Source organism: Physeter macrocephalus, chromosome 10 (genome assembly GCF_002837175.3).
Source record: "Physeter macrocephalus isolate SW-GA chromosome 10, ASM283717v5, whole genome shotgun sequence".
NCBI classification, from domain to species: Eukaryota; Metazoa; Chordata; class Mammalia; order Artiodactyla; family Physeteridae; genus Physeter; species Physeter macrocephalus.
In genome coordinates, this window is record NC_041223.1 from 48969239 (window position 1) to 48992459 (window position 23221).

The 23221-nt window shown below is 36.7% G+C and overlaps 2 protein-coding genes across 4 annotated transcripts in view; one reads left to right on the forward strand and one right to left on the reverse strand.

Moving 5' to 3' along the window:
- Window positions 1–1890: 1890 nt before the first annotated feature.
- On the reverse strand, window positions 1891–14683 carry FAM229B (family with sequence similarity 229 member B). 3 transcript variants are annotated; one of them, XM_028494536.2, is made up of 4 exons: window positions 14570–14683; window positions 6018–6117; window positions 4121–4259; window positions 1891–2959 (listed from the first exon to the last, which is right to left on the reverse strand). In XM_028494536.2, the coding sequence occupies exons 3-4, from the start codon at window positions 4243–4245 to the stop codon at window positions 2842–2844; spliced, it is 243 nt and encodes an 80-aa protein (XP_028350337.1). In that variant the 5' UTR covers window positions 4246–4259; window positions 6018–6117; window positions 14570–14683; the 3' UTR covers window positions 1891–2841. The 3 variants fall into 3 exon arrangements, with proteins under 3 accessions (XP_028350337.1, XP_028350336.1, XP_007118226.1); XM_028494535.2 differs by having other exon boundaries at window positions 5961–6117; XM_007118164.4 differs by lacking the exon at window positions 6018–6117.
- An 80-nt stretch (window positions 14684–14763) lies between these two features.
- Window positions 14764–23221, forward strand: part of TUBE1 (tubulin epsilon 1) — a 19576-nt gene continuing 11118 nt past the window's right edge. Inside the window, exons 1-5 of the mRNA XM_007118165.4 lie at window positions 14764–14886; window positions 14981–15054; window positions 15684–15736; window positions 18243–18300; window positions 21810–21925. Coding sequence (XP_007118227.1) covers window positions 14862–14886; window positions 14981–15054; window positions 15684–15736; window positions 18243–18300; window positions 21810–21925 — 326 coding nt within the window. The 5' untranslated portion in view covers window positions 14764–14861. The remainder of the gene's footprint in view (window positions 14887–14980; window positions 15055–15683; window positions 15737–18242; window positions 18301–21809; window positions 21926–23221) is intronic.

Below are 23221 nucleotides of genomic sequence, written 5' to 3' on the forward strand. Positions count from 1 at the left end.
AATTACATATTTACCTCATCACAATCAATCTTCAAATACTATTATGCCATTTCATAAATCATCTAAGACACTTACAAAAGTAAACTTCCATTTTCCTCCTCCTGTCTTTTCTGCTGTTACCATACATTATACTTTTATATAAATTATTGTTATTATTTTTGCTTTAAACAGTCATTTGCCTGTTAAGTAAATGTTTAAAAATGAGAAAAAGTATTTTATATTTACCTACATATTTTCTATTTCTGGTGCTCTTTATTTCCTTATACAAATTTCCATCTAGTATCATTTTTTTCTGCCTGAAAAAACTTCCTTTAACATGTCTTATAGTACTGATCTGCTAGTGATGAAAAGTCCTTACCTCACCATTTTTGAGAGATACTTTAAAGATATGACTTCATTGCCTTCTTGCCTGCATGCTTTCTGATTAAAAGTGCTCTCATTCTTTTTGTTGTTGTTGTTCCTCTGAATGAATGTGTCCTTTTGTTCTATTGGGTTTTAAGATGTTCTCTTTATCCCTGGTTTTTAGACAATTTAATTATATGGCTTTTTGTTTGTTTTGTTTTATTCATGTCTATTTTCTTTGGGGTCAGTTAAGCTACTTGGACCTGTGAATTTATAGTTTTCATCAAATCTGGAAAAAATGTGGCCATTATTTCTTCAAGTATTTTTCTATTGTCCTCCCTCCTCCTTCTGGGAAGCTACTTACATATATGTTAGACTGCTTGCTATTAAAACACAAAATTTATGCTCTTTTTTCCGGTCTTTTTATCTTCATATTTCATTCTGGATAATTTGTATAGCTATGTCTTCAAGTTCATTAATCTTTTCTTCTCCAGTGTATAATCTGTTCTTGATCCCATTCAGTGTATATTTTTATTTCAGATACTGTATTTTTCATCACTAGAAGTTCAGTTGGGTCCATTTTATAGCTTCCATTTCTCTCTTCATTGTGATTATGCTTTCATCTACTACTTGAACACTTATGGTAGCTTGTCTGCTAATGCTATCATCCAGCACTCTGAATCTGTTTCTATTGACTAATGATTCTCTTGACTATGGACTGCATTTTCCTTCTTTTTTGCATGCCTGGTAATTTTTTATTGGACACCAATCATTGTGAATTTTACATTTTTGGTGCTGGATTTTACTGTAGTTCTTTAAATTTTGAGGGTTTTTTTTTCCCTCCTTGGATGCAATTTAGTTACTTGGAATCAGTTTGACCCTTTCCACTCTTGCTCTTAAGCTTTGTTAGGGCAGGTCCAGAGCAGCCTTCAGTCTAAAGCTATCCTCCACTCCAAACCCACCCCCACTGAGGTAATATCTCACTGAGGACTCTACTCCATATATTAAAAGCTCTTTCCACTATGGCTGAATCACAAATTATTCCCAGCCTTGTATGAGCTCTGAGGAATTTTTCATTACTCCTTTCTCCTTTCCCATGATTCTTTCCCCAGCCTTGGGCAATTTCCTTTATGGATTTTTTTCTCTTCCTTTGAGGAGTATTAAATTTTTATTTGGCAAATAATTAAGTTACTCATGGATCATCTTGATTCTCTCAAGTCTTATTTTTAAACTTTGTTAAAGTTAGTATACATTAACCTTTAATCTAGTGCTAGTTTAGACCTCCTACTAAGACATGACCTTTCTGAGGACTCTACTCAATGCCCCACAGGTTCAATAAGGTCTTTCTACTCTGGCTGGTTGAAATTCAAACATCTCCTAGCACTTTGTGAGCTCTCAGAATTTCTCCATTTATAAATCCCTGATGAAAATTCTTTTCACCTCATGTGGCACACATGCATCTATGTGCATGTAATTATAAGCTAATAAACCTTTCACTTAAAAAGGCATATATATATATATATATATATATATATATATATATATATATCTTCAGGAGCAGAAAAGTAGACAAGAACTGGGGAAACTATATCTGACACTAAAGTCAGTCTTTTGGAGAAAAAAAAATTTCATGGGATGAAGGGTGGCAACCATCAAGAGGAAAAGAAAGCAAGCTGAGTTTCTTGGAACTATTACAAGAAGAAAAAGAAAACAGAAAGAGCTGGCCTACACCTCAAAACTGAACCTTAAGTCTAATTGAATAAAAAGATCCATCTGAGGTTTCTCAATACTAACTGTAGACAATTTCAAGATAACTGGCTGGGACTTGAGGTAATAGTGTGATGATGAGACATCATTTTTCCTGGAAAAATAGGGGTTAGAATCACAGCCTTGACCTCATTATAATAAATTTAACCAATAACCTGAGCTCCCATATGATAGCAGTGTATATGCTTTGCAGATTAACCATGGACTAAGAATTTCCTTCAGTCTTGGGTATTGTTTCAAAATGCATAACCCACAGGGCTCCATTTCTCACCCAATATAATCATTCCTGGGCAGAACATTATCAAAATACAGAAAGACAGAAACTGGCTTAGGGTATTCAAGTGAAAGGATTCAGCTAAGTAGCAACCCCAAAATAAGCAAAGGAAATCAGCCCAAAACACATTAAGCATTTAGAATGGGCCCTTCCTGACTGATAATCAAGGTGGCTTAAGCTTGTGAATTGTTGATATTAATGATCCACTGTGAGCAAGATGATCTCTAAGGCACTTTCTAATTGTGAAATATTATTCTGTCTTATCTATCAAACATAACTGATGGCTTATCACTACACGTTTTACAGACTACATTCCGGTTTTTCCCTACAAAAAGTAAATATTTCAACTACTGTCACCATCCAAAGGTGCCACCACTTTTATTTGCTTACCAGATCATAAGAGGATACTGGTCCATTACCCATGACCTAGTCAAACCTCTACAAAAGACTTAATGATGCTATTTAGGATGCATTTCCTTGCTGCTTTGTGCAGGTGGCTTTTGCATTGTTGCAAAGACAGTGATGGGAACATCAGTTATTGTTAGGCAATGATTTCCAGGGCATCTTCGAAGTTGCCTAAATAAAAGAGCAAACGACATGTACTTAGATATAAAAAGGGAAATTTTTTTCAGAGAACCAAAGTTTGAGTGTATATTCAGCTGTTTTAAGTCTTTTTGAAATCTCTGAATGTCACAAAATAAATATAACACAGTGGCACTAATGAGGCAGACATTTTAGACTTACATTACAAAGAAATTGTTGTTAAATGTTGTGCCATACATTTAATCAAAAGAAACTTATAAATACAAAGATAACCCTCCAGATGTTCTTTTGAAAGGTATGCAGTGATTGCTAAATGGCAAAGAAAAGTGGGGCAGGGGGGAGTGCATAGTTGTAAACATAAGTGATAATACTATGGCAATTCATACATATAAGCAACTTAAAATCACTCCAGTTGAGTGATTTAAAAACTAGAATATTTGTGGAAAAATATAAAACTGAACATATTATTCCACATACTATTCAAATGTTGATAGGATCTCAGGTTTAAAAGAGCCCTTAAATAACATCTAGTCTAAAAATACACCGAGTGCTTGAATTTCCTTTCCAACATCCCCATCAAATAATAACCCAACCTTAAACATTTCTAAAGACTATTGATCAGTATTTCCCGAAGTAGCCTATTTTATCCTTGAATAACTCTGATGTTTAAAGTACCTACCTTATTAAACTTAAATCTGTGTTCTGAAAATTCCAAGCCATGAGAAATCAAACAATGTACTATGGTAAACAGAATAGTGGAATAAATCCTATTATAGTTTTCTTCAATTTTGCAAAAATAGAATCTTCACCTCTATATCACTCTCCTTCTGCCAAAGGTCAAGTCAAAGCCAAAGTGACACTGACTCTGAGGTCTGAGTCTTTTTCATATTTTGTAGCCTTATGCCTAGCACAGTGCCCTGCACACAATAGCACTAAAGGTTTGCTTATTTGATTGAATGTTATATAATCTTGAAATTATTAACAAAAAACTAGCTAAATATTATCCCCCAAAATTGGTCTATCATTCAGACTTACAACATACAGACTCTATGCTAAGAAAACCTAGGCTCTGGTAATACTAATTTAATAACAGCAATGCTCCTAGGCTTCTTTCTTACTAACTGTCAGCTAAAGCTTGCATTGATGACAGCCATTACACATCTCCTCAGTTGTTAGGACAAGAAGACTTTTTACCTGGTTAGTAACATCTCTTTCCCGTTACAGGAAGCACTGGAGCTCAGCGCAGGCTCCAGCCCAACTGAAGGATCTCCCCCTTCCATTGGAAACCTCCTTGGCTGGGTCCCAAACCGAAAAGGCATAATTCACTGAAAACCTAGATTAGAAAGTTAAAATAATGGAGAGGAGGGGTGAGTTGTTTTCAAATAGTTCTTTGAAATTCTTAATATTAATTTTGCTATAGGCATATAGAAACATTCTGAAAATGACATATTTAAATATCTATAAAAGTACATAAATACTCTATTATACAACTCTCCCTTATATACAATTTTAAGTCTTGAGCAAATATAAAATAGCCATGAGATGATAAAGTAAACTGTGCCCTATGGTTAACATAACTGAAGTCCATTTATGTTATGTGAAAAAAAACTGTTTCCCTTTGAATGGTTATATGGCAACTGCCAAGCTTGAGCTCCCACTGCCTCTCTGCCTGTCTAAACCCTTGTCTTCCTTTGAAGTACAGGAGTTTCACATCTGCCTGATATCTACAGCTATTCCTTCTCTTCCTGGTGATTATTTGTTAACCCCTGCCTCTCTACATTTACAGTGCATTAGTTAAGAAAGTGCCTGGGAAAAGCTGGACCGACCTGGATTCAAATCCTGGCTCTGGCTCTTCCCAACTATGTGATCTTAGGCAAGGTACTTAACTAAGTATGCTTCTCAAAGATAAACTGAGCTTAATAATATTATCTACCTCCAGGGTAATAATGGGGATTAAATAAAGTAATACATGTGAAATGCAGTGCCTAACATGTAGTACAGGCTCAATAAATGTTAACTGCTATTACTCAACAGATACTACTGAGCATGATTAAAGATATACATACACATATACAATGTAATGTATATATGAGATACATACGATATATATGATACACACACACACACAACTACACAAAGTAAGCTCCTCACTGCCTACTGTTGCCTCTGCTTGGAATTCTTCCCCACCTCACTGCTCCCACTCTTTAGTTGTTAGGGCCAACTCATTCATTAAGTCTGAATTTAAATTTCACTTTCTTGGAGAAGATTTTTATAACCCCTCCATTATCGGTTTTCTTAGCACTCTACTTCTGCTTTATAACAGTTATCATCACTCTAATTCAGGATTTCTCAACTCTGACACTATTGACATTTAGGGTCATATAATTTTTTGTTTAGGAGGGAGGAGACGGACTGTCCTGTGCATTGTAGGAAGTTTTGCAGCATCCAAGGCCTCCACTCACTCACTCACATGCCAGTAGCACCCCACCCCAAAGCTGTGACAAAAATATCTGCAGACATTGCCAAATATCACTTGGTAGAAAAGGGGAGAAAAATATCCCCCTGTTGAGAACCAGTGCTCTAATTTTTTTGTAAATGTTATTGCTTAATCATTATCCTCCCCACTCCCATTCCATGTCTGTATTTGTCACCATTGATTAAATCTTTAATACCTAGAACAGTGTCTGGGACACAGTGGGTAATTAATAGCTCTATCTTGTATAAATTTACATGTCTTCAGCAAAGGGCAGGAAAAATGAAAAATGTCTTATAACTGTTTCTTATGCCTAGTGCAGTATTCTGTGCCTAATAAGTAAGTGTTTATTGTGGTAATAATAAAACTAAATTATTAAAAGTTTTGGAATTTGAATATTATATAATAGTTTTTATAGACTGTGTGTCCATTATCGAAGAAAAAGTGTTATGCTCAATGACAAGTTAGTAAAACCATAGTAAAAACTATGGTTTAGTATAACTAGCTATCATATGTAAGTATTAAGCTTCAGCTAACTTGATCAAGGATACACAGACTTACCAAAATAGGCCGAGTCTGATTCCTGTAGAGGTGAATAAATCAATTGCTTCTACTGACCTTCCAGAGAAGGCTGGAATTGCCAAAGGAATGATGATCAAATGTTCCAGAGACACCCAGAAATTGTGACACCAGAAGATTCTTTCACATAGTTTCCTACCTAACAAATAAAATATCATGATTCATACCTCCAGCAACAAGCTGAAACCTAGCTAAAAAATTGTGTCTAAAGTTTGTGTGAAGGTTTTATTCTTGTTGTCATTGCCTTGTTTATTTTCCAACATTAAATATTTTAATCTATGATTACTTTATCTGTGTCTATTCTAAACCGACAGTCTAATCAATATGCACAAAATCACAAGATTCTCCTCACTTTATATCCTATTCTCATTACCTTTGTCTTCTAGACTTTCCCTTAACTAATAACCCAAATTAATCCAATCTAGCCATGTCCTCGTCCCATGCCAAAAGCCTCAAACTGCACCTTTACAAATTTCTTTATCGTTCTTCCTATGTAGGACTCTCTAAACCCTCTCTCTAATGCCTGGACTACCTCTTCTCTCCTGTTTCCTCAAAAGAGGCTTGAAATTCCCAAGTGACAGGAATAATGAGAAAGGAAGAATACACCTTATACTGTCCTCTCTATTCTGTTCCCTGGGCCCTGAGTTCTCCTCCGTTTATACCATCTTCACCAAATGAATGATGATAAAATATCCCAGTGACACCCAGGAATTATGACATCAGAGATTCTTTCATATAGTTCCCTACCTGCTAGAGCATAAAATGTCTCAATTTGTAGTTCCAACAACAAGCTGAAATTTATCTTCTGGACTGCCCTTTCTCTCCCAGTTTCTATATCAACAGCTTACCTCACTGAATGTAATACTTAAGTTTAACTCTTAAGCCAGAACATTACTCTCCAGCTAATCAATTTTTTATTAAGTTTTCTTAGCTGATGACTGAACTATTAAATGTTAATGAGCATTTTTCACATTTAATGAAAATCTTTTTTACTACCTACATTTTATGCTAAGTTCCCACTGTTCTGTTTTTATATGCTTTATGTAATAGGAAATTAGCATTTTAAATAATTAAGTTGATGTTAGATAAAAGCTGAACTCTACCTTCTCTTTCTTACTAGGGTGTTATCTGTGAAGAGTTGATCACAATCTTAGCTTAGAGAAATCATTTAACTGACTGTGTCATAGTCAGACAAACTGAAATAATTGCTGGTCATTGTTAGCTAATATATCACTAGGACCTAAACATTTGACGCTTAGTATGGCAACATTTTTTTAATAGCTTGAATTTTCTGTGTGGGTGGCAATGCGAAAACGGTGGGTTAGCACCTCGGAGTTAGGTTTAAATTCGAACACCGTGTTAACTCTGAGACTGAGCAAGTCACTAAAAGTTTGTAAAATGGTATTAATTCCTACATCACAGAGTTGTTTTGAGGAATAAAGAGCCAATGGCTGGGGTACAAGATTTCAATCAGAGTGTTGAGGCATTGATTTCACTTTTTAATCACTGATATACTATCTTTAAGCTGCAAAGTAAAGTATTTGCATGTGAAATATTCTTAAATTCCCCCAATTTACCATCATTTTAAACTAGTTTATTTGGCACAAGTTGTGCCAAGGTTCTTCTTTAATATGGATGATACAGTGAGACAAACCAAAAAGTAGCCTTAATGATGGAACTATCCAGCACTAGAGTATATACATTAGAAGACAAAATAAACTTGACTCTACAGCAGATCTTCACAGGGGAATGGATGAATAGGTGAAGTATAAATAGTGAAAAAAAAAAATGGTGAAATCTCTAAATACTCTCTCTTAATTCTCATAAGCGCAAAAATAGTGATCTTTCAATCTTCAGGATATTGATTCATGAGATACAGAAAAAGAGTAATGTTTGAACTGGTCATATCCTAAGAAAATATCCATTATTAGAATTACTTTATTCATACCACAAATATTTGCTGATAATCCACCATAAGCAAGGCATGTGTTAAGTACTGAAGGTAAAGTATTGAGCAAAACAAATACAGTGTCTGCCCTAATGGAGTTTACAGGTTAGGGTAGGGTATGCTCTAGATTAGCACTAAATCTAAAGGACAAGTAGGCATTAACTAGGTGGAAGTGGGTACGAAGCAAAGACACTGAGACAGTTGGGAAGGGGGCAAACAGAGGAAACAGCATGTTCAATGGTCCTGTGCCAGTAGAAAGGACAACAGAAAATCTGAAAGGCCAGCATAACCACAGCAGAGAAAATAAAAAAGAAACCAGGTCAGAGAGAATAAGTAGAGGCTAAATCAAGCAGGAACATGAACCCAAGTTAAAGATTTTAGACTTTATCTTATGAGCAAGGGAGCCCACAAAAGAATTTTAATCTCCTGGGAAACATATTTAGGTTTCTGTGATTTTTTTCCTCTATTAATTTTCTGTTTTCTATTTATTCAATTTCAACTCCAATCTTTAGTATTTCCTTTTTTCCTGTTTACTTTGGGTTTAATTTGCTTTTCTTCGTCTAGTTTCTTAAAATGAAAGCTTAGGTCATTGATTTGATCTTCTTAACATAAGTATTTAATTCTATAAATCTCCATCAAAGCAGTACTTTAGCTTCATTTCACAAATTTTGAAATTTTGTTATTTTCATTTCCTTCAGTTAAAATTTTCCTTTTTGGTTTCTTCTTTGACCAATGGGTTATTTAGAACTATGATATTTTGTTTTCAAATATTTGGGAATATTCCAGCTATTTCTCTGTTACTGATTTCTTAGATTTCATTGTTAACAGAGAACATTCTTTGTATTATGTTAATTCTTTTAAATTTATTGAGACCTGTTTATGGCCAGAATAAGGACTATCTTGGTAAATGTTCCATGTACACTTGAAAAGAATGTGTATCCTGCTGTTGTTGGGTGATGTATTCTATACATGTGATTGGTTGACAGAGTTGTTCAAGTCTTCTGCATTCTTACTCATTCTCTGTATACTTATCAGTTATTGAAATAAAGATGTTGCAATCTCCAACTATAATTATGAATATGTTTCTCTTTTCTATTCTGCCAGTGTTTGCTTCACGTATTTTGAAACTCATTAGGTACATAAATTTTTAGTAGCATTATGTACTCTTGATGAATTTATATTTTTATTATAAAATATCTTTCTTTATCCCTAGTAGTATTCTTTGCTCTACTTTGTCTAAAATTTATATAGCTACTTTGTATTCGTTAGTGTTCGTATAATGTTCCTATATTTTTAGTTTCAAACTTTATATTTGATATAGCTTTCTTTCTTTTTTTATTTTATTATTTTATTTTATTTATTTATTGTTTCTGGCTGTGTTGGGTCTGTTGCTGCACGCCAGCTTTTCTCTGGTTGCAGCGAGTGGGAGCTACTCTTCATTGCAGTTCACGGGCTTCTCATTGTGGTGGCTTCTCCTGTTGCAGAGCACAGGCTCTAGGCACACGGGCTTCAGTAGTTGTGGCATGTGGGCTCAGTAGTTGTGGCGCAGGGGCTTAGCTGCTCTGCAGCATGCGGGATCTTTCCGGACCAGGGATCGAACCCGTGTCCCCTGCACTGGCAGGTGGATACTCAACCACTGAACCACCAGGGAAGCCCTGATGTAGCCTTCTTATAAACAGTATATAGCTGAGTCTTGCTTTTTACAAATCTACTCTGATGATCTCTGACTTTTAAATTAGGGTGTTTTGATTATATTTACATGTAATGCGATAGATATGATTGAATGTAAATCTGCCTTCTTACTATTTGTACTCTATTTGTGCCATCAGTTTTTGTTCCCCTTTTGTTCTTATTCTGTACTTTTGAAACAGCTGAATATATTTTATGAATCTATCTTATCTCCATTTTTGGTTTATTGCTATACAACCTCACACGTTGTTTTGTTTTGCTTTGCTTTGGGTTACTTTAGGGTTTATGGTATACATCTTTAACTTTTCAGTCTGCCTTCAATAACATTATACCACTTCCAACACAAGAAAATTACAAGAATATATTCTATTTCCCCTCTCACACACTGTATTACTTTGTTGTCATGTACTTTACATCTACGTATACCATAAACCCCACAGCACATTATTATTAGTTCTTCTTTAAGCAATCATCTCTTTAGGAAATTTTTCAAGAGAAGTCTTTTATATCTACCCACATATTTATCATTTTCAGTGTTATCCCCTTGAGTAGGTCCAGATTTCCATCCAACATAATTTTCCTTTTATCTGAAGGTTTTCATTTAAGTTTTGGACTTCTGGTGATTAATTCATTCACCTTTTGAATGTTTGTACTTAGTCTTCATTTTTGAACATTCTTTTTGCTGGGTATAGAATCCTAGGTCAACAATTTTGTGGGGTATTTTTTTAAGGACTTTAAATATTCTTCTACAGTGTTTTTTGGCTTGCATTGTTTCCAACAAGAAAGTCTGCTGTCATTCTTATCTTTGTTCCTCTGTCTCCCCAACTCAGGATGGCTGCTGGGCTGTGTTTGGACACTATTCATTAGAAAGAAACCACTAGGTCCAGCCCAGACTCAATGGGAGGTGATTACACAAAAATAGGAGGCAGATCATCTGTAGAGAAGTTCAAAAAAAAATAGGAGGCAGAGACCACTGGGTACCGTCTGAGAGGCTGCCTACCACAGATACTGTGTTTTGGTGTCATGTTTGAGCGTGCTTGTGATGCACTTTCAAATGTTGTTCATCAAATATTTCTGGCTTTCTGTCTTCCAGAAATTGTAATTCTTGGTCCCCTTATGATTACTTGGAGCCCATGTGACTAGTTTTGGCCAGTGAATTAACAGCAGCCATTAATTGCAGTACAAGACCCTCCTGAGTTGTCTTTCTCTTTGCCATAAAACCCAGGAATTATCAAATAGTGGCAGCTCAGCAACTTGGGTGCCAGGATGAAGATAACATAAAGCATAGCCACCAGACTCCCCCCTCCAATGGACATGTATCATGTGCAAAAAATAAACAACTGTTGTTTTACACCACTGAGATTTGGGGGTTGGCTGTTACCACAGCATAATAAAATTTATCCTGACTTATACAGACTTAGGTCCAGACTTAGGTACTGCCATAACAAAAACATAAAATATAAGTCACCAGAATAGTGGTCAAGCAGCGAGTGTCAAGAAAATTGTTATCGGAAACTGAGAGGATAGTTGTCTATGTTATTCAGTGGCAAACCTATTGGAAAAATCTTTGGAAAACTCTGTGATAACCTAGAAAGCAGATGATTTGCTGGTGAATGCTAGGTGAAGAGGTTGGAAGACAGAATGTCAATAACATGTTAGCTGCTGTTGGCTGTGTTTGTCAAGTTATATGACAAAGAGATGGGCTCAGAAATGCAGTGTGCAATCAGGAATAAAAATTGATAGAGTGCCCACAAATTCAAAGTATATTTAAATGACAACTTTGAAAGCCACAGTATATTTTTCTTGGAACACATTTTATTCCTTCTCAGAAATTTGTAGCATCTTTGTAATGTCGTCCAGTACTAAATGTACTATAGATGAATCTAAAGGAGCCTAATTGGTTTTTTTCCATGCCGCCCCCTAACTTTTGTTTCTTGCCGTGTACCTGAAGAATTCTTTCTTTATTCTGAAAACTGAGTAACTGAACCAGGATATATCCCTTAGTGTTGACTGTTCTATAGAAATTATTCCATGTAACATGGTATATGCTTTTAATCTATAGATTTTTCCTCCTTTATTATTTTTTATATCAATAAGAACATTTCTTCTTCAATTTGCTGTGTTCTCTATTTCAGGGGCACTTATTAATCTTATGTTGAACCATCTTTATCTCTTTCACATATATTATCTTCCAAGAGCTTTTATACCTTTGTCCTTTGCCTCAGTATTCTCTGTGATTATCTCAAGCCTTTCTTCTAATCAGTAATTTGATTTTCAGCTCTCTAGTCTGCTTCTCTGTGCTTCTAATTATTCATTAGTCCTTTAACATGTTTTGGTCTTTAGTTTCCTTTCTCTTTTATTTCCATTTTAGTTCACTTATTCACCAAATATTTATTGATTACCTATAGTACACCAGGCAAAGTTCTAAGTACTAAGGATATAGTAGTGAAAAAAACAAGACTTAGCCCTCAATACATTATTTTAGCATCTTGTCTTTAAGTTCCTGTACTACCAAATTCATATTCTTATTATTAGTAAGTTCCTCTACAGCACAAAAATTATATGAATTTTCTTTTTTCCCCTTAGGTTAACTTTTACAGGTCATGTACTTCATTCATCTTTTACATGCTATTTTCCTTCCATCCTTCCTTCCTTTTACAGGAGTAGTCTGCATAATTTTCAATGATGTTTTTCTCTTGCTCACATTTAACATATAAAATTTTGCCAAATCTATTTGCTTGGTGTGTTAGACAGCTATTGCTCCAATACTATTGCACCCTAAAATCTCAAAACTTTAACCAAAAACCTTTTTCTTGTTAAGACTGTGGAGAGCCTGCTGTTCAGCTGGTCTCCACTTGCCTCTCCTGGGTTTGGCTAGGATTAGCAGTACTCCACATTTCAGCTGAGATGAAGATTCAGATCTGATCCACGTGTCTTCATCATTTTGGAAACAGCAGTCACCTGAGGTAGTTTTTCTTACGAAAAATAGCAAAGACCAAGAGGCAAAAGCATGCAAGCACACCTAAAACCTTTCATACCTGGTATCATTCCACTGGCCAAAGCAAGTCACCTGACCAAGCCTGACCAATAGGACAAAGACGTATACTCTTCCTACCCCCCCCCCCCATTCCAGGAGGTACGTACTCTTCCTCTACCCCCCCCCCATTCCAGGAGGTACTGCACAGTCATGTGCAAAGGGAGAGAGTAAAGAATTCAGAACAATACTCCAATCTACCATACTCTGCTATTCTGTGGGTAATTTCTCCTTGACTTTTTTCCTACTTATCTGAAATCTGCTCTTCCACTCACAGCTAGAGTTTGAAAGGTAAATCATATTTTCTTTTTCATTGTGTTTTTATCAGAGGAGGTGCATCAGAGAGAATTCCACGAGAGCTGTGTGTAGCCTTCTGGGTGGCCTGCGTTCTGCTTGCGGTTCTGAAAGTTTGTTGAATATTTTAAATGAGGTCTCAGTCCATCTAAATAGGAGTGCATTCAACTTTAGGATATGTTCAGATATATGACTTCAAGGTGGACTCCTGGAAAGTATAAACTCTAAAATGTTTTTTCTGCTTCTACTGAAGTCCTAAAGTGGCTGGTAGGTAAGGTTCTACCTTGACTCTCAAGCAGAATTTCCTCTCAGTCTGATTCTCCCCAGACTGAAGTTTTTAATGAGACTTGTTAGAACTTTCTTAATTTCTGTTCCCATGTATGACCTCTAGGGAGTCATGACTAGGACCTAACCACTGCATGAAGAGTAGAGCTCTGCAGAGGCCAGAATACCAGATGAGCTGGCACCATAGCTCACAGATACAGATCTACTCACAAACTGGACCAAGCCCCAGACTTTAGGACTTTAATGTTAAGACCTAAGTGAAGTGTTAGGGGAACCTGACTGCACCTCTAACACTGACTCCATGCTCACTAATAAGCAGTTAAGAGTAAAATCCAGAAAATGCAAAAAATTCTTGACTAAAAGTTACCTATTAATCATAAGATATGTGAGTAATAAGGTGAAAAACATCTAAATGGAAATGTGAGAAAGCCTCAGACTCATAAACCACCCATTGCAACTTCAAACTTACCAGATATCAGAGATATAGCAACAACTATTATTTGTATTGGTATGGGAATAAGGTGTTCCAAACAATCAAATATTACAATTCCTATTACCACACATTAGTTGCACATGTAATTTTAACATTTTTTGGTGGGGGGAGCCTTCCTAGTATTTTGTAGTTCCTCAGAATTTTTGTGGAAAATATTAATTTTACGAAAGAAGTGCTTGAGTTCTTAATTGAAATCTGGTCTAAATTAATAAGAGTTTACAGTATTTTTCAATGTTTGAAAATTTTAGGAGTTGGTCGTTTTCAGGAATACCTGATTTTTCAATCTCCTCCTCCTTTCTCCCACCTAAACACTGTACATAAATAAAATGCCTAGTTTTAATTTCATCTCTTCCATCAGACTTCTATTTACTTGTCCACGTTCTCATCCAATGAATCCTATTACACTTAGCGCCACAAAATCGTCACAATTTTTTGAGTATTTCGTGTGTATCTTCAATCAGATTGTAAGCCTTCTGGAGCTGGATCTATGTCTTAATTTCTTTTGAGTCCTGCAGAGGGCCTAGAAGTTAATGTTGGGAGCATACAGCTTCAACATACACTGGTTGGGCTTCTGAAGCGCCATTTTTGTCAATCTGTATAACCACCTAGTTTCGGTTGTACCCTGACACGTCTATTTGTCTGGGGTTTCTTTGTGCTCATCGACACTGTTTTCTATTAGAACAAAGGACTTGTTGAATAGATTAACGCAGCGGCCGGAGGAATCGGAATGAACGGTATATGACCCGCCGCCCCAGGTAGTGAGACTGTAAACGAAGACTGAACCTCTGATAGATCATAAACAGCTTTAAAGACACACGTTTTAAAATCCCACGCCAAAGTCTAGTTACCCGCCAGTGACCCCGGCCTCCGGAGCTGCAGTTGCTCAGATGTTTACAGGGTAGCGAAGATCTGCAGTCGAGAGGACTAGTCGCTATGGTAACGGTGAGACGCAAGTGCACTTGCGCGGCCTTCGGACGTAAAATCTTAGCCTGAAGCTAGAGCAGAGCGGAGCTACGGCAGCGACTTGCGGCAGCAGCGTGACTTACAGCCGCCCCGCCACCTCGGAGAGAGACGTTGGGGGGCCGGAAATACGCAGGCCGGCGCGGGCTCCTGGAAGCAGCGGGACGGCGGCGCAGCAGCATGACCCAGTCGGTGGTCATACAGGGTAAGCCGCCCCGGGAGGGTGGGGACCCGGTCGCCGCCGAGGCGAGTGGCCCTGTTGCTGCCTAATGTCTATTCTCTTACCTTCCTGGGCGCAGTCGGCCAGTGCGGAAACCAGATTGGCTGCTGCTTCTGGGACCTGGCGCTGAGGGAGCACGCCGCGGTCAACCAGGTACCGTCCCCGCCGCGCGGGAGACCCCCATGCCCGCCTGTCCCCGAGGCTCTTCCAAAAAATAAGAATTAATACTCTGGGAGCTTTTATCTGGCCGATATAAGTTGTATGGGATCTTCTCGGTAAAGGGCAAACTGGTTTTTAAACTTCTGTTGGCGTTAGACACAAGAGCCCAAATGAGCACTCGCCGGAGACCTTAGTCTTAAGGTTCCTTAATTCTCAGGGTTGCATCTTTATCACGGTTCTTGTGAGGAGCAATGAGATAGCATATGTGAAAGTACTTTGTAAAATAGGTACCATGTGTGGCATTCTATTCCTTAATTTAACCAGTTAGCTTTTTAAATGATCACCAATAATGCAGTGAAAGCTCTCACTTAATGCACCTGCTCTACAGTCCTGTGGGGACGCCTTTTCTCAGTACCTTCAGCTGCACTTAATCCATAGATCTCACGGTATTTGCTCTTCTCTAGACTGGAAGAATCAGTATAAGTATTTTATGATTGTTTGCTTTTTCTTATTGTAGCCGTATGCCGGCCTTTAAAGTATTGTGGGATTATTAAATTTAAAGGCCTTCGTTTGGGAAAGAGGCAAAACGTAATCAAGCGCTAATAAATGTTTTTTTTTTTTAGAAAGCGATTTATGATGAGGCAATAAGCAGCTTCTTTAGAAATGTGGATACCAGGTAAGATGGGGTTAAAGTCTGTCACATAGCTTAATAATTATTTTCATGTCAGCAGTTTGGGAGAAAATTCTTCAGAGGACAGTAAAAGCAGTTGATAACTGTAAAGAAGTTGTTTGGCTTTTTTGTTTGTTTTTCTCATTATTGAAAGCATATTGTCATTCTCCTGTTAATATTCTCATGTCATTAGGCAGAGCAGGACAACAGGTTTCCTTTTAAACCCATATGAAGGAATAAAAAGAAACTTTAGTGTGCTTAATTTTAACTTGACCTTGAAATAAAGTTTCACTAAAAGGAATGCTGAAAATTTCCCTGAGAGTGTCTTGTTAGTGCATTCAATAATGGCTAACTATTGAAAGAAAAATGTATTGTTTACATTTCTGTGATATTACTTGTGGTCAGGAGTATTTGCTCTACAAATAGAATGTGCTAAAAAGGAGCAAAGCAGTTGTTGTCAGATTAGTTTTGTTTATTTAATAAAGGGTATATATAAGTATATATCTTTTACCTGAAAGAGTAGGTTGACATTCAGGGTGTGTTTCTAAGCTTTTAATGTTAAATCATGAAGTTCATGCATTTTCAAAATGCTTAATAAAACTAAACCTGCCGGGCTTGAACTGAAAAATATGTGCTTTATATTCAGTTTTAATCTAATAAAGATTTCAGTTCTAGTTTGAATTAGTTGGTTGGGTGTTTGAGGCAGTTATCTCCCCAGGAAGGCTAATTAGGCCCGACTTCCTTAGTAAATTTCAGAGTCTGACCCTCAGGCTTGCAAACTCAGAAACTTCGATGACATCTTGAGAATGGGTCCAGTGCTCTCTAGTACAGGCAGATAAACCAAACTCAGATGGGAAATTACAAAGCAGAAAGTCAATGTAGTCATGGACAGTAGGAGCTATAACTCAAAAAGACTAGACACCCATTTTCTTTCAAAAGCACATTCTCTTCTGTAGGAAATCTATCAGGAAAGCTAAGTAATAAAAGGTTACTTAGTGACCATGGAATCAGACCAAGGTAAGTTAGGTGTATTACCTTAATGACTGGTGTTATTTATCTTTATTAATATGGAGATATCTGTCACATAGACTAGATTACCTCTTGTTTGTAAACTAGAACATCTTCTCCCCTACATACTATTAAGAGACTCAAATTTGCCTTTGTAATACTTCCTTGTAGGTAGTATTCTAACTAAATCCGTACTTCCATTCCCTCTGTAATACTCCTTTCATTGAATATTACATATTCAATGAGTTGAGACTGAGTTGAGACTCAGCCTGGAAGCCATTCTCTCTTAATCAGGTGACTTTACGTAACTCTATTCTCATCTACTCGGTTCGTTTTATAATTTAACCTGAGAGCATACATATTTCTCCAATATCAAGTTTGAGGAGAAGAGCCTTGGCATCTTGCTCTTCTTTCCAACGTAGTATCAACACATGCAGCATCTATTCCACAAGTTAGTACAAAACTTCTTTTTCAAAAATAAGACCACACCTTTGTATATACTTCTTTATTTGAGGAAATTATCATACCTTTTTAATAGCATGATAGGAATTTACCTGTACCAGGGGTTGGCAAACCTTTCCTGTAAAGGACCAGATGGTAGATATTTCAGGTTTTGCAGACCATAAAATCCATATCACATCTCCTTGAGTCCGCCATTGTAGTGTGAATGCAGGTATAGATAGTACATAAACAAATGAGCGTGCCTTTGTTCCAATAAAACTTGTTTTCACAAGTAGCTGGTCAGACTTGGCCTGAGGATTATAGATTATCAACCCCCGACCTATAGCATCATCTATGCTTAATTCAGCTTCCCTTCATATATTCTGTCTTGTAAACTATATTGACTTGTCCACTGTTTGTAGTCATAGATTTCGTTACTTTGGTGACTTATCTTCAACATGAAATTCTAGGAACAGCCTTAGATACTCAACTGTATATAACTGGTATGTTAATTGATGTGTGTCTGGCTACAACAGAAAGCCTCACTAATGGTGGCTTAAACAATAGATGTATCCAGTTACATCACATACAAAGAAATCTGTGTTTAGAGAAGTGCCCTAAAGACCAAGATACTGTCATATGGTTTCATGTGTTGGTTTTTTGTCCTCATGTTTTTTTACTTCATAACCATAAAATGACAGCCTCCACTGCCAGGAATCCCATCCAGATTCGTGTTCAAGGTAGGAAAAAGGACCAACTGCATCTGGTCCTTTTTATCAGAAAGCTTCCCAGAATATCTCCTTTTTTTTTCATTACCCAGAACTGGATTACATGACCAGCCCAAACTACAAAGAAAGACAGGGAAATAAGTACCTCACTTTTTCAGCCTATTGGGAGGTGGGTAAGGGAGAAGGAGATTACGAATGGCTTCTTTGTTGCCTTTTGTGTCTGCCTCACTTGGCCTATAAGTAGTTTTACTACGTGAATGGAAGTTAACTTTATTACCTGATAGCACTATTAGCGTGGAAGATCTTATGACCTTTTCTCATCTTTTATCTTTCAGAGTGGTTGGTGATGGTGGCAGTATTTCCAAGGGGAAAATTTGTTCTTTAAAAGCACGAGTAAGTCTTATACACTTGGATTCTTATATTGCATGTGTTTTTAAAATAACTCTACTTCTGTAACTATCATAAGAATAAAATTTTAATTTAACTTCTCAAAATAAAAAAAAGGTATTTGCTAAGCCACATTTAATATAAATATGATTAAGCAGACATTTGTGTCTCCATGAAACTTTAGGGGGAAAATTTTGTGCTTAAAGTGAAAATACTGCATATTTGGCATTTTTTCTAAATGTTTTAGGGAACATGTATGTCTAGATAAATGATAACAAAAGCTTTCTTAACTCTAAGCCTAAAATACATTCTAATGAAGGTTAATTTTCATAAAAAAATGATGAAAGGTTTATTTGCACCAGAGTTACTATTCCCAGTACAAAGCATAGATTCAACCACATTCTAGTGAATACATAACATAACCATGTAAGACCTCCTGAACAAAAATACTTCTAGTCAGTAGCCCATATTTAGTCTTAATCTCATTGCAATAACACTTCTCTTCTTTGATTGTGTTTCTGCAACAAAGTGCTTTTTCCAACTGTTGATCAGTAATGTTTGACAGAAAAGAAAGGCAGTTTTGGTGCTATGGAAGTAATTGAGATGATAAGGATCAGACCTGGAGTAGTGGCTGAAAGAGTAGAGAGCAGTAGTGTTGTAGTATCTGGGAACCATCTCCTTGTATCTGTGATCTCCAATGTCCTTGGGAAACAAATTTAGGGCAGAGACTATGTGCTTGTAGTCTGTTAGGATAATTGATTAACATTTGTTATAGTTCATGCCTTGGAGAGTGCTAACATCCCAATCCAAATCTTACTCAGAGATAAAGAAACGTTGACATTTCCTAGACCACTCCCAATTTGAGCTCTTTCCCACCACCCCACCAGTGAGCAAGTTGGGAAATGGAGGAAACACTGCTGGAAGAGAATAAATCAGCATGTTTCTATAGCCTTTGGCTTTTTTCCTAGAAGGTGTTCTTCCATTTCTCCTTAATAGTCTTGGTATCATGTGGCTCTGATCACTGAAGAGTCTAGGCTTCAAAAGATAATTTGGTGTTTGGGTTTCTCCACTGTGTTAATAGGCAGACACTCAGAATTTTGTATATCCTGTATTACAATTAAGGGGAAGCTCAAGGGCCTGAAAGCTATCACCAGGTAGCTCTGGAAGAAAATAATAAACATCAAATCTTGAAAGTTGTGACTCCAGATCTTGGATGGCTAAGTGAGGAACCCAGAATAATTCCTTGTAATTGTAATTAATTTCCCAAGGAAAAACAAATCAGAGGTCTTATGTGACTAAGGAAAGATTGAAAGAGTTACAGACTGTCAGGGTTTAATGCTAAGTGACTATAACAGTGATGATTCTCTCAAAACTGACTTCAGGAGGTGCTTGAATGTCAGTTTGTATTCTGTATTCCCCTTCCTTTGCCTGATTGCAAAGTAATTGAAAGCATGGCTTAAATATGTTTAATCTTCCACAGATCATCTCAATAAATCTGTTTTGGAACAAGGACAGTAGAAGCTAATTTTGTTCTTTTTTGAAATCTTATGCAACAGTGAAATCCCTCTTACATGGTTGATGAGGTGTTAAAGTCAGCATTTAAGATAAAAATTGCATATTATCAAAAATATCCTTGAAAACCCCTAAAATTGCCAAGAAATGACCCTGTATAGTCCTTTGTATGTATATTGATGCTGTATTTAAAGGAGCACATTTATAAAACAGAATTTTACAGTCTTTCTAATATACCACTGTAATATGATGATATAACGTGATATTACTCAGCCATAAAAAGAAACGAAATTGAGTTATTTGTAGTGAGGTGGATGGACCTAGAGTCTGTCATACAGAGTGAAGTAAGTCAGAAAGAGAAAAACAAATACCGTATGCTAACACATATATATGGAATCTAAAAAAAAAATGTTCTGAAGAACCTAGGGGCAAGACAGGAATTACAAAATGTAAAATAGCTAGCTAGTGGGAAGCAGCCGCACAGCACAGGGAGATCAGCTCAGTGCTCTCTGACCACCTAGAGGGGTGGGATAGGGAGGATAAGAGGGAGGGGATATGGGGATATATGTATATGTATAGCTGATTCACTTTGTTATAAAGCAGAAACTAACACACCATTGTAAAGCAATTATACTCCAATAAAGTTTAAAAAAAAAGGGGTATACTATCATACAATTAGAAATATATTTCTAAAGTACTGTGTAATAATATTTTAATTGCCAGCTTACAGTAGCATACTTAATTACACAAATAATTGAATTCACAGAATTTAAATGGGCACAAATTGTGACTCCACTGTAGTCAGTACTCGGTAAGTGTCAAACTTGACTGTCTCCCTTTGATAAGATAATAGAGAATAGAGTTTGGTGGTTAAGAGTGAAGATTCTGCAGCCAGGCTAGCCAGGTTTGAATCAGCTCTACCACTTCCTAGCTGGGTGATCACAGCCAAGTTATTTAACTTTTCTAGGCCTCAGTTTCCTCATGTGTAAACTGGGAGTAATTACAGTACCTATGCATAGGGTTGTGAGGATTAAATGGGGTGATACATGTACAGTGGCATGTAGTAAGTGCTTAATGTTACATGCTCACCAGCACTGAAAAAGCCCATAAATCAAGCACTTTCTCTGTGACACTGAATCAAAGGCTTAGGTTAAAGGGTACCCTAACATCATTTCAGATTACTTTTTTCAGCTTTGCTTTTTTATTTATTTAACTCTATTTTACTCTTTCATTCTTCCTCAGTGTAGAAAATATAGAAAGTAAAGTACAAAACAGTGGGGACAGAGGGTATATAATTCTACTGCGAAGCTATCTCTGCTTACATTTTTCTGTATTTCCATCCAGTCTTTTCTATTTTTCTTTTCATAGCTAATTTTATGTTTTATTTTCTCATTTTCTTCTTAGTAATAGAGGTTATCTCCCATGTCAATAAAGTTTGTGATATTTAGTGAGTTTGTGAATTTAGATTGCGAGTTACTTAGGGGAAGGGACCCTGTTGGCATCTTTGACATCTATCCAGTGCCTTGGCTTTGTACATAATAGTAGTTTACTGTTTTGATTTGGACAGTTTTCGGCTGTGATTCATAAAGAGCAGCATGGTTATTCCTAGTGACCAAATACATTAATGAACCCTACATTTATTGAGAATTGTTTCTGGTTAAGGTTACCTTCTAAACTTCTGAGACCTTGTTCTCAAGAAATTTATAGTCACATAAGCACATAAATAAAAGAATTGTTAGAAAATCAGAGAGAATTATTCAGTTCCTTTTTTTCCTTCTTATTCTTAGGGTAAGAATTTAGAATCCATCTTTTCATTGGATTCCACCTTTGGAGGAGAGGGAAATTATTTTTTAATTTTTATAACAGACTGCACAAAGAGAGTCAAAGATTTGAACAAACTTAAACTATAAAAAGAACAATGCAAGTTCTAGCTCAAAAATTCTTTTTATTTACAGAGTGACTAAAGAAAAATATGCTAATTATATTTTATTTGTCTTTCTCAGGCTGTCTTGATTGACATGGAGGAAGGGGTAGTAAATGAAATTCTTCAGGGACCATTGAGAGATGTATTTGATAGTAAGCAGCTCATCACTGATATTTCTGGCTCAGGGAATAATTGGTGAGAATATGCTGGATGTAAAAATTAAATGTCATCTGAAAAAAATGAGGAATCTTTCTTTTATTCTGATAGGTTCTACTGACATGAAAGCAAGATATAACTTGCCATACCTAACTCTAGGCCTTTCATCCCTTCATCTTTTCCTTGATAGATGATGGTGTTCACAATGCTTGGAAGCCATCTGTATCCTAGTTGTTTCTCTTTTTTTTTTTTTTTTTTAAGAAAAAGATGAGTCATGAAAAATTGATTTACTGAATTTCTCGTAATTTGATTTTTGCATAACTGCTAAGTGGTGACAAAAGTTGTATTTTTTTTGATATGTAGTTCCACATTTATATATTTATTCTATAGAACTCTTCACTTGTCCATAAAGATGCAAATGAAAGATTGTTCACTGAAACATTGTTTGTAACATCAGATAATACTCAACAGGGGCTTGTTTAAATCAATTATAGTATATCCATACAATGGAAAATCATGCAACTCTTATAAAATGTAACGTATCTGTATGGAAAGTTTCTAACATTTTAAAAATCAGAAGTATTGGGCTTCCCTGGTGGCGCAGTGGTTGAGAGTCTGCCTGCCGATGCAGGGGATGCGGGTTCGTGCCCTGGTCTGGGAGGATCCCACATGCCGCAGAGCAGCTGGGCCCGTGAGCCATGGCTGCTGAGCCTGCGCGTCCGGAGCCCGTGCTCCGCAACGGGAGAGGCCGCAACAGTGAGAGGCCCGCGTACCACAAAAAAAAAAAAAAAAAATCAGAAGTATTAAGGCACGGAATAATGTGTCTAGCATACTAATTTGTATATGAAAACCCTTACCTTTTTCACATCTTTATTGGAGTATAATTGCTTTACAATGTTGTGTTTCTGCTGTATAACAAAGTGAATCAGCTATACATATACATATATCCCCATATCTCCTCCCTCTTGCGTCTCCCTCCCTCCCATCCTCCCTATCCCACCCCTCTAGGTGGTCACAAAGCACTGAGCTGATCTCCCTGTGCTATGCGGCTGCTTCCCACTAGCTAGCTGTTTTACAGTTGGTAGTGTATATATGTACATGCCACTCTCTCACTTAGTCCCAGCTTACCTTCCCCCTCCCCGTGTCCTCAAGTCCATTCTCTATGTCTGCGTCTCTATTCCTGTCCTGCCCTTGGTTCTTCAGAACCTTTTTTTTTTTTTTTTAGATTCCATATATATATGTTAGCATATGGTATTTGTTTTTCTCTTTCTGACTTACTTCACTCTGTATGACAGTCTCTAGGTCCATCCACCTCACTACAAATAACTCAATTTT

Bases quoted from the DNA above. Each gene is read 5' to 3' on its own strand.
- FAM229B (XM_007118164.4), bottom strand. From the start codon at position 4,245: ATGCCTTTTCGGTTTGGGACCCAGCCAAGGAGGTTTCCAATGGAAGGG. The intron at 2,960-4,120 runs GTAAAAAGTCTT...TCTTTTATTTAG, and splicing joins AAAGAGATGTTACTAACCAG to GCAACTTCGAAGATGCCCTG.